General features: G+C 39.3%; 1 protein-coding gene across 5 annotated transcripts in view; it reads left to right on the plus strand.

The window, feature by feature from the left end:
* LOC138041008 (uncharacterized) overlaps window positions 1–8,191 on the plus strand; it is a 23,871-nt gene extending 15,680 nt beyond the window's left edge. For 2 of the 5 annotated variants that reach the window (XR_011130724.1, XR_011130726.1), the window contains exons 2-3: window positions 1–30; window positions 7,212–8,191. The exon at window positions 1–30 is cut by the window's left edge and continues 43 nt beyond it. Coding sequence is in view for 1 of the 5 variants with exons in the window: in XM_068886770.1 (XP_068742871.1) it covers window positions 5,747–5,839; window positions 7,212–7,433 (315 nt within the window). In the remaining 4 variants the exon portion in view is untranslated. Of the gene's footprint in view, window positions 31–5,746; window positions 5,840–7,211 lie in introns of all 5 variants that reach the window. The other 3 variants (XR_011130725.1, XR_011130723.1, XM_068886770.1) reach the window with 2 other exon arrangements.
* The last annotated feature ends 3,874 nt before the right edge of the window (window positions 8,192–12,065 follow it).

Below are 12,065 nucleotides of genomic sequence, written 5' to 3' on the forward strand. Positions count from 1 at the left end.
ATAATAAGGACGGTGCCTACTAATTCAAAGGTATTTTTGCCCCGGTGTGCGATTATGCAGGAAACTTAGATCTTAACAAGTGTTATTGAAATCGAAAAAGAAAATTGGGGGTAACCACGCATTTTTCAAAGATAATTCACGAACAATATTTGTAAAAAGCTTTAAAAATACAGAGCCATGTATGGCATTCTTTCTCAAATTCGGATGGGTAGGTAATTTTGTTTAATTTTGTTAATTATGAGCTCTAAACGTCAAATTGGCAGAACAAGAGTCTTTCATTTTCTTTTCACTGCAACATAACAACTGAGAATGATTTTCAAGTTTTGTAAATGACATTTTGATATAGACTGATATAAATTTGAAAAAAGGTGGGCCGACGTTTTTCAAATTTACCCAAATTCAATCCATTTCAATCCTCTCCAGTTTTGTCCATCCATGTCCCTTCTTGGCTTCCCTGTGTTTTGTTACAGTTCTTCTATAGTTTTGAACAGTTATTTTGATATTTTAGTTAATTCTATGACCATTCGATCAGTGCTGAAAATGCCTAAAATAGCGTGAAAATAGCCCCTTTAAGGTGTGCAATTCCAATCGTAGTGTCAACTTCCTGGATCGTTTTGCTGCATTTTTAAAAAAGAAAATCGTCCCAACAATCTTTACTTTAACCAATACTTTGTTATTTCACTTTCTGAATTGAGAAAACAAAACAGCCTCGTTATTGATATTGACTATCAGCGCTAGGTTTATCGTATGCTGTACTTTGATTTCCGACAAGAATTCCCAAACCTGCTCTGGGTGGGAAGCACTTTGCTCCAATAGATTGCATGTATTATGATGGCTGACTAGTCCAGTATTCTGCTCAAAATGGCAACAAGACGAGGCTTTAGCTGCGAAAAAGTATGCTGTTAAAAACAAGTATTGCCGCAGACCAAAGCAGGTCAAGAACGAGGTAACGGAGGTAACGTGCGTGACGGTCTCACGTGACGCTCTCTCGCTTGTGAGTGGGGTTTAATAAAACTTGACAAAAGCGAGCAGCTTTCTTTTCCAATACTTTGCTGTAAATAATGTGATAGGGACCAATTAGCAATACCTTCCCTAATTGTCAAAGCTGCGAGGCACAAACGTAGTACTTAAAAGCAGTGTTAAAACTGGTTCTTAAAACATTAGAATTGCTGAAGTATGTAGTCAAAAGCTAGTACCGTGCTTACATCTAGCCCCTCAATTTTTTCGATGTCTATCGGCATTACTAACACATGTTGCCATGTAATATCTTCAGAAATGTTTACTTGCGTGAGTTCAATTTCCGGAAGGCATCTGGACGGTGAAACTTCACCTTTGTTTTACGCAAAGTTTTGTATTTCGCAGTTTTATCTATTATCACTCAGGTGGGCGACTCAATTAACCGAACACGTAAAACCATGTGTGTTGTTTATTTTTAGCCTTTTCGCTTGCGAGAAGCGTCTTTCACGTATAAAAAGAACTACCGTAATTGAAAGAGTCAGTTGTTTTAAGTGTTGTCGGACTTAAATTTCATTTATGCGACTATTCTGAATTCAGCCATAATAATTTAAAATATTAGAGCTTAGACATCGACAGCCGGACGAAAAGTAAATTTTAATATGTCTAATGCGTGTCGGACGATAATAAAACTGGAATTCAGGAGTTTAGGTTCTACCCTAACTTTCACTGAGAATCAGAAAGCCTTATTTTGGACAACTTGCATGTTTCAGCTGTGATTCAATATTAGCGGACTTCAGTTTTTTTCTGAAAAGAGTATATTGTACGCCAGTTCCGTGATACCACGGCCGGTTAACACCAACTCTGCAAATTAAATTTCTGAAGAAAGAATCGAATTTACGATGAGAAAGGAAGTGGGAAATGTATGGTTAACAGTTTGTCGCTCAGTTAAAAAATATATACCTTTGTTTCAGTAATTCCATTATTTCCTATTACGTCCAATTAGAGTGAGTCTGAATGTATTTGTAACAGGTTACTTACTGTAGGTGGTTGGGGGGAGTACACAAATGAAGGGATGTTATCCCGATGCCCACATGCAACAGCCCCGTCAAAGGGAGCAAGAGCGTTTTCCCTGTTGGGCCTAGAGGTGTGTCTTTGAGCTACGTAGCTCGGCACTTAAATCACTATTGCTCCATTCTGTTAAAACCGGTATTCATTTGTTTGCATGGGATAAGCGCTCGGTAATGTTAGGCGGGAAACATCGCAACACCAGCTCCGTGAAGATGTTAAAGCCTGGTAGACAAAATGGATGAATTAAAGGGAGCGTGTCGACTTTGGCAGGATTTTTTTTTTATCACAATTGGCACGATTTAAACCTTATTAATTTGGGTAGAAGATGTTCCGTTTCTAATTTAGTGCAGCTTTTTTTTTCAGTCTTGCGACACATGTATATTTGAACTGAGCCTGAGCCTCACGTACTGTGGTCACTTGAGGGTTACCCGTGGCTTTTCAACAAAAGATCTGAATATGGTACTAGATGATGCAGCTCTGAATTTGCGTCATCAGTAACAGTTTCTGCTAGCCTCTACATGGACTACCCCCCATCTGTACCTAATTTCAGCTTTCGTTGAAAATTCTCTCCTGTTTAATTCGTACTGTTTATACGTTAAGCATCCTCATTTTGATTTTTCATCTTTTAAGGGTTTGTTTTTTGTAAGGCTTGTCAATATTGGGAGCGAGGGTTGAGTAGATTAAGAAATATGCCCTTTTTCGGTTTTCCAATATATAGTTATATTTGTGGCCCCGGCTGCCTTCGCTATCACCAGAAAAATTGCATCTTTGATTCTTCTAGTTTCTAAGACGTTACGACGTATGTTTGAAATCTTTTTGACTCTTCAAAGTTGACCGCGAAAGAACAAGAAAATGGCGTGCTTTGTTTTGTTTTTAAGTTGAGCTACTGGTCAGAATTTTGAGAGCACCTGGAAGGAAAATTTAACCCGTGGGCGAAAAACGAACATGATCGTGTTGAATTTATTATGAACCTAGATAGTTGTGACGTTAAATCGGCAGTCAGTTGAAATGCAAATTCTGTACAGGTATAACTGTGGTCGAAGTCCATTGCAATTGAAAAATAATAATAAAAGAACGAGACGTCCAAGGAGGTTACACCTTTGTAACTCTTGGGTGGGACAGGGACAGTTCAGTTGTGCAAGCTTTTCAGAAGGCCACATGGTTCTCTTCGTTGATAAAAAAAAGAATACCAGCTTTTACAGGCTCTTCTCCACGTTAAGGCTACGTTTCTCTTCCGTATTCGGCGGAAAACGGATATTATGATTAAAAAATGATTTTTTGCGCCTGTTTTGAAGATGAAGTCGCCATGATCTTTATGACACCCACACACGTTGGCCGAATGGACCATGACTCTCCTGAGCTTCTGTACAAGAATTTTGTTCCTTTAAAAATTCAAGATTTTGATTCTTGGAATTCAGAGCCGGAAGAGAGCACTTTTCATGAAACTTTTAATAGGATTTCATCACAGACTTCTCTTTTCAGATGTTTCACGAGGGTGGCTGGGTGTTTCAGAAACGTGTGGGCGAGTATAACTGCCTGAACTGAAGTTTTAAAATTGACAACGCATAAAGTATCTCCGAGCACAATAATCGTCTTTTGTCACTCTCTTAAGCGCACACGGCTTAAAAATTGTTTCGCTTGTAACGATCACTGATAAGTTCTTGGTCAGAAACGAAATTAGACCTTCAGAATGTCAGTGCACGTATTCCTCAAGCAAAAGTTATATTTACAGGTGATCTCTGCAGGAAAACGTTTCCGATGTGGTGATACACTCGCTGAGTCGACAATCGTTGAATTTACTACGTTAGTGCTGATGGAATGCCCAATTTTACGTTACCTATATGTTTACTCAAAGATGAATCAATGCTGTAGAGGCATATTATGTACGTAGGTGAAGTGTTATAATCATTCAAGCGATAAAATGACATTTTCTCACTATGGAAATCGTATCAAAACTCTGGTTTATCCCGAAACCAAACATATTTTCTCGTACATCCGTTGTATTATTTTCTTCTCAAAGACATGCCCCATATATTCTTATGTTGGAGAACTGGTGGGCCTTCCAAGAACATAGATCCCGGCTTGTGTGACAAATTTTAAAAAGTCTTAAAAAATTATATAGTTACCTTCATATGCGGGAAAACGTGGATTTGCCATTGCTAACATGCCCAATTCAAATCGTAGGGAGGTCGTTTGTTCCAGTTTGTTAGTTTTAGTGCTCTGTTGAGAGTTGATGTTTTCCAAGCACCGCAGAGCTGTGTATCCTCGCCCAGCAAACACTGTGCAAAATGAGCTTCCGATGGGAGAGCGAACGGTTTTAGTGTTGTAAGCAATTATGCATATAATCGTGGGCGTTACGGGTCGCTAAACATTCGTAATGACAAACGACAGATCTGCGTGATATATGCGTGGGAAGAAACCAATTATTCCACAACATAACCATGACAACCATTTCCGAAAAAATACGAACCAATCCCGAACAATGTCGACAAGTGGCGATAATCTGCCTTGGTGACTTTATTTGGCGATGATGATGTCAGAGTTCTCATTAGTGGTATTAGATTCCGTCTAGAACAGATTGACTTTGGGTTCTGTCCTGAAAATAAAGACGACGAAAATAGTTAGTCAGCTTAGAAAACAGCAAACTTAAGCAATATCGACGCGCAATGTTTCTTCGGTTCTTACGGAATTTTAATCAGTTTATTTACCTATTTCTCAATGCAAAAATGTTTGTACAAGGCGAGTACGGATGCGTGGGTGGTCACGTGGTTAAACATAACTGGATGCTCTGGGCGTCCACAGGCAAACGAGATAAAACCGGAAGTTGATGCAGATGCTTCCGGAAACTCTTGTTTCTAAAACAGTAGTGGTTAAAGTTAATTGATCGTTGACAACCCAATCGCGAAAACTAAATATGTAGTTTTCAGCATATTTGGGCTATCTTATGTTATCGTAGCCAAAAGAGTAAACCAAAACAAACTGGTAATTTGAGGGTCAAGATTGAAGCAAGACGTCTCCATGTGCTTGAATTGAATAATGTCACTGAAACACTGAGGGGATCGTGGATGGTATAAAGCTTAAGTCGTATCATGTGATAAGTGCTAATAAAGAACGGTTTTCAACTTTGCTATTTGTTGTTCAATCGAATCCGGTTAAATAATCAAATCATTAATCTTAGGTAATTCGTTGTTGATATAATTATTTATTGGCTTTTAGCACTTTGGACGTAGCCCAATGGGTTTCCAGCAATTCGGGAGCCTCTGACATGTCTTCACAACAGTTTATTTCAAATTTGTAAAGCAAATGAAAGGTCTTCCTTGCCTACACAGTTTATGACCGTTACCCTGCCATCTAGCTTTGTGAAGAGTAGCGCATGCAAGTTGGCACGGGCCAATGAGCCGAGGCCACGCGTGTGGGCTTTCCTCTTTCGAACACTGTGTCATTCAAGTGGTACAATCTCTTTGTTTTCGGGTAATCAAGTGACCAACGAAGACCAAGTTAACTGACAGCAACGTTTTCATTAATTAAATGTTAACGAACAAATAGTATCAGCTCTAAGAGCATGGCGCATCTGTAATGCACTTTGTTCCTTTTTCACGCTTACTGGCTTCCCACCTCGGCCAAAGTTCTTTCAACTACCCACGCCTGTGCTGTTGTTCAATGTGTTCGTGCGAGGGTGAATTGGTTTTTTATTCTAATTTTCTTTCTTTATATTCTTTAGACTTATTGGAGTGGTTTGAAAGAGTTTATCTCGGCTTTCTCCTTACCCTTGTTTTATTTTTGGACTGTTTTCGCGCCTCTTTCTTCTATGAAGGTATGCGATCTATGGTTGTGTTAAATGGTGATGCGGTGCCTATACTACCTTGTGACGTAGCTTGCTTCTCAAGCTGTCAAGTCGGTACCTTTAACTCTTTTGCATCTTTTGTTGTTTGGACGATAAATGGACACTGAAGCTTTGTGTAGTTATCTGCTCAGAAAAACATCGGACTAAGAAAGGGCGAGTGAAGGGATTATGTCTTCGCGAACTCGTTTATTTTGTTCTTTATTTTGTCGTGGGTGTGGTTTATTTATCTAAGTTGCCCAGTCGCTCCTTTCCCGATGTCAAGTTATATTGACACGTCAACTCTTAAAAAACGGTTTGGGGGAAAATGTAGATTTGTCAAACATGATCAAAGTCGAGGGTGAACTTCGTTGCCAGAGTGCAAGCAAGTCGAACCTGATGGCTAAAGCCAACCTTTGATTTTGGTAGTTGTTTTTCTCTCCAAAATACACGTGGGAGGAATTTGAAGACAAGTGTCAACTTATTATCACGTGCAACATCAGCGACAGACGATAATTGCACTGACACAGCAATTTGTGAAACATGAAGTAGCGTTTTCACTGATGAAGGTGATTTCCAAAAAAAATAGGCGATATTTGGTTCGAGTGCTTGTATTTGATTCAGAGCTTAAATTATTGGCTTGTTTTATTTTACTAATTTACCACGGAACACTTGAAAAGCAATCATCGCGTGTTATTTACTGTCTTGGGTCATCACTGAGTGATATTCATTTCCGTCTCTGGGTCACAAATGTGAGATACTATTAAAGCACTTATCGTCTAGTTAGTTATTTTTACTTGGCGCTCTATGGAAATAAGACAATGAAACTTTTTCAAGCTATTTACCCCCAAGTTGGAGTGACCAATGAAATATTTCAGGGGTACCAAAACAAGACTAGTTCTTGAATCTAAGCTATGTATAGACGGTATTTAAAATATTTTTCTTCGTGAAATCTGAAAAGCGTTGACAGTATACTTGCTTCATGATTTAAGGAAGGTATAAGGCTTCCTTTAAAAATGTCGTCTTGAAAATGATGTTTTGATGAAAAATTACCAGTAATAAATCGCCGACTTGCAGGAGGGAGAGCATTTGCATTGAATTTTCGTTACTAACCCACCCTTTATAAGGTGTTTTTTCTTATTCATATCGGATTAAATCATGTTTTGACATGTTGTGCTTTAAGACGCCTAAGCTCTGCAATTGAACAGGATATCCATTTGGTGGTTCAGTTCTAAATCAGTTTTACCGTAAACGGAAATAGATTTTATCGCTGAAATATTGGTTCTTGTTTTTTACCCTTTATACTATCATGGTCTTAACACTGTTAGTCGTGGATTGAATCCAGTATTTTGTTTTTTTGTCGCAGGCTACTATTGTGGAAATCGTTCAATACTGCTGTCATCTTTACCACTGGCACCGGTCACCGCTATACGCTACCGTTGCTTCTGCTGCTGTGTCTGCTACTGCTGCAAGTGCTCTGCTTCAATTAGCACTCCTTCTGCTGGTGCTACTTCTGTTTCTGCTGCTGTTGCCGCTGATATTACTGCTACTGCTGGCAGTTGATTTGAATAATGTACCGGTCAACTGAGGCTAAAACCTTGCATGCGCGATCACTTCAAAGGGAGGACAAACGTAGGAAATAACCTCTCAATCTGCGGTGAAGTTCGTCATATGTGAACTCGCTAAACCCACGTGTTTACAGATCGTTCACATCGTGTTTGGCCCGTCGAGCAGTGAACCGAACCCACGCTGGTGTATCGACCATTCATGTTTACGTTAACAACATTATCCTGGATTGGATACCATTACGCAGAGAGGAAATATCTAACCCGGTGTTTTTGCCGCCTTCTTTTTACTTGGTTTCCTTTCGCATGCATCCAGATACATGCGCAGAATTCTTGTTGCTATTTTTAATTTATTAAGAGGTTGTGGTTAGTCCTACTCTAGTCATGATATTATCCGTTAGCACGCGAAGTTAGAGATAAATTTAGACCACACTTTTTTTTTTTTAGGGCAGGAATATACCGAATATTTGGTAGTCATGTTCTTGTTGGGGCCTCTTTCTCCGATTAAAGGCAATAGTTTCATCAGATTGCGCGAAGTACGCTTTATCCGTAGACCATCATCCAGTGTGTCCTGGTCAGTGGATTGCCAAGCAATCCCCAATTCGTAAGCAATACCCATTCTCAGTTAAAAAGAAAAAATCATTTTTCCCTTTTGCTCATTAAATTAACTATTATTATAGTGCTATATAAACACATTCTCTCCTGAACGTTATTCGCCAGAAAGTTCGCCTTAAATATACGGGAATTCCACGACTCGATAATATATGGACTCAGTCACGAACAACTTGTCATGAAGTGTTTTACGTTTGGAAAAAGGGTATTCCAATCAGCGAAACCTTGTAGATTTTGACGTGTTTGCAAGAAGCCAGTTGTCGCCTTCGCTTTTCCGTTTTGTGTGATATTTGTCAAAGCTTGAACAACTTCTAATAACTTGGGTTCCTTCCCCAGGTATGTTTTGTGATGCGCAGTTTTTCCTATCTTTGATTTCTTAGCGTTTTCTCTTCATAATTTCCTGGCAAAGCCGTGATGATATTTGGAAATGTAAATTTCGGAGACGAAGTACTTGTAACGTTCGGTTCCTGTAGGGTCAGCCAGCGGTAAACAAGGTAAACAAGGGAGGGAAAACCAAGGTACGTTTACACTGGCTTCTGTAGGATCAGACAAACCCACTCTTTTCGAAAAAGCGTAAAGTGACCCAAACAAAGTAAAGCTCGACCCCTGCTTAAACTCTTGTTGTTCAAATGAAAGGTAGATACAGCTGATCCGAGCTGAAACTACATGTATAGCTGAATTGTTATTAAGTAATGGTCCGGCTAAGAAGCAGGCAGAAAAACAATAGCCCGCGGCAATAGCGTCGGTTAGTTAAAATGTGCCAACATTTTTAATCAAATTAAGTTCGGCTGTTCCCATTGGTGTAAGCAGCTAAAAGCGCGAAATTTGAATTTCAATGAAAAATGTAATCGACTTGCCGTCTAAAAAATTAGATTCTGTTTCGTAGAACAAATCATTATGCCTTCAAAAACTATGTTTGTAAATATCGTCAAGATTCTATGCGCCATTTGCCGATTGGCGAATGGCGCATAGAACAATGCCCAAATTTGGCCGAGAGACAGAGATCAAGGGCATGGGGAAGAAGAAATCCAAAAAAGGCTTTTTTTTCATTTTTTTCTCATCTTTTTTCGACATTTTCCGATATTAGCCAATCAGATGCCTCGATTGGAGCAGCAGCTTCTAAGTACTTTTGCCGCTGGGCTGCCTGCTTCTTAGCCGGACCATTACTTTTAAAAGTTGTGTAATCAGTACCGTCCTCTTGTTCAATACCTGAAAAGATATGCTCACGAATTCAGGATTTTTCACAGTAATGACATGTTTCTGCTATACGGCAGTTTTTCTGTTAAAGCAAATGTGAAATTTAGATTTCTCTCCTCTTGTGGAAATATTGTTATTTTTTTTTTCTTATTCACCCCCACTCTGGGTTTACAGCTGAAATTGAAACTGAAGAACTTGTTGTTTTTGTGTTTCCGGTTCAGTCGCAAAAGAAATTATTTACTTTTTGGAAGTCAATGCTATTAGAACAAGCTGAGAGGATTGACCAACAACTAAGAAGGAAGTTCTAAGAACACCGTCATGGCGTTGTGATTCGTTTACAAACTTCCACACTCACGTATTTTATATTTACACTTACTCGGTAACCGTCGCGACTTTTAGCCATGACTCAGACTCAGTGGAAGTTAAGGGTGGGCGGATCTGATTCCAAACAACCTTCCTTCCTTCCTTCTGAACCGAGAGGTATAATTTGAAAATAAACAACTTCAGTACAAACTGACCAGCGTTAAGTTTTGCAGACACGTGAACTGAAGAAAGTCCAGTGGTTTTTTTTTTTTTATTCTGGCTACTCTTCTCTAAGAAGTTTTACTACGTAAACTCTAGGGTTTTTTTTCCCTTTCAAAATCCTTGTTTTTGAATTCCAATGGGATCTGGATTGTGTAGCGGAAAATCGGTGTTTCGTGGGCAGTAAATTAAATTTCGACGTATAGATCCCCAATGCCCAGCCCTAAGACCTTGGCACTTGAATAAAGCGCATTATCAGTTGCATCGCTTTTCATTCCCTGGCTGTAATGTCGATGTAGTGGCTGCAGTGATAGATGCTCGTAAACATAGTACAGATTGAAAGGCAGCTTCAGAGCGTTCGGCCGTCATCTGTTCTCATTGTCGGTTATGTTGGACAGTAATCTCATGCCCAAGTTTGTCGGTACGTCGTAAGACTGAATAGAGTGCTTTTGGTCATGTGACTAGCAGTCATATTTGAATATTGAAAACAAAAAAAAAATTCAAGTTAAAACGCGTAATAATTTGTTTATCACCGCAGTTTGTTTTTGTTTTTGAAAAAGAACTTTAATGAAACTCAGTAGAGTTCAATTTGGCTGCTATTTCTGTTTCACTCCTCCAACATGACCGCCGTGACGTCATTTGAAAAATACACCATATTTTAATACAGTAATGTATTTGGATTTTAGGGCTTCCTTGTGGAGGGTTTTAATATTTTCTTTGTGAGAACAGGCGCACTCTGAAAGAATCGGAAAAGACTGAGACAGTGTCACTGATTGAAAGAAGAGGATTTCTCTTCAAGCACCATTGAGGCTGGCTTCGAGTGGAAGGTCCGGTTTACCTTAGTTATAAAGGAAGGAGGATCATTTTTTTTAAATTGGCGTAACTGTCGTTCCCGTCAGTGACTAGTTGAGCTACATGAATCGGATTGAGAGCTCCAAAGGTGAAGCGATCTAGCCATTGTTATCTGCTAATAATGGACTCAATTGACAGATATAGATAAAACCATGAACCAAACCAGTTGGTTTGTTGGAGGGCGTGACGTGACGACACAAGATAGCTGTAGAGACAACGGCAACGAGAACGTCACAAATTTGCATATTCACGTGAGTTTTTCATTTTTGTCCATTTCTTTGCCGTCGTCAGAAAAACAACTACGTGAAATAGCTAAATCTGAGGTTTTATGAAGAGCGTCAACACTTGAGCATAAGGTTTAATTTTTTCCCCTAAATTAAGCGCCGAAAAAGAAAATTGGGGGTAACCACGCATTTTTCAAAGATAGTCCCTGAACAATATTTGTAAAAAGCTTTAAAATACAAAGCAATGTATGGCGTTCTTTTCCAAATTGAAGCTTAATTATCTCTGAAAAATGCAGGGCTACCCCCACTTTTCTTTTTGGATTCCAAAAGTACTTACTAAGACCTACTTTCTCCGCATAATTTTAAACCGCGCAAAATATCCCTGTATTAGTAAGCATCACCGATAGGAAATCCGAGTATCTCGAGATGCGCAGAACCTATGCGCAATAACAATAGTAGGCACTGTCCTTAAAGTTTCAGCGTGTAAACGCAGCTTATTATATATGCAAAACACTAGTTTAACCCATTGACCCCTTGGGGTTCCCCATTGACGGGTAAAATCGTCTGGCGTTAGACAGAGTAAAATACGAAGTATGGTCGGTTTAGGCCGGTTCAGGGGTGAAGCAAAGAAACTCACATGCTGCATATTAATCCAGCCGCGTACACACGCATTGCATTCTTAACTATTGAGTCTTTGACGTCATTTTTTCCTCGATCCAGCTCTCTCAAGATTTTACAGTTAGTAATGGCGGACCATTAAATAGGAAAATCCAGTTAAAATAAGTAGGTGTCTTTTTAAATCAAGGGTTAAACTTGGGTCACTTACTGTTTAGTTAACATAGTTTTGAAATCCAAAGAAAAAGAAAAATTGATTTTTTTGGTCATAGTAGCACTTTAAAAAACTTGGAATAGTCGTGAAGTGATTTTACAATAATGAGAATTTATGTGTTGAGACGACGTTCTCGTTTCCGCCCCCGTCTCCCCACTAGGGAGCTTAAGCACGAGCGTTTTTGAGACGTGGACGGCAACCGGAAGTGAGCTGTTTTCTCTTTTAACTTGTCTTTACACAACCATATTTACATTGCTAAGTATCTTTTATCCATTAGAGATGATTAGTATAAAAATCTGGGAGACACCACTGTCCTGGCACGCGAAATGCTCTCTTCCGGTTGCCGTCCGCCTCTCAAAATCGCGCGTGCTTAAGCTCCCTATTAATATTAATGAAAACTGGACCCCTCGAATATCGTT

The sequence above is a fragment of the Montipora capricornis genome, chromosome 3 (assembly GCF_036669925.1).
Source record: "Montipora capricornis isolate CH-2021 chromosome 3, ASM3666992v2, whole genome shotgun sequence".
Taxonomy (NCBI): Eukaryota; Metazoa; Cnidaria; class Anthozoa; order Scleractinia; family Acroporidae; genus Montipora; species Montipora capricornis.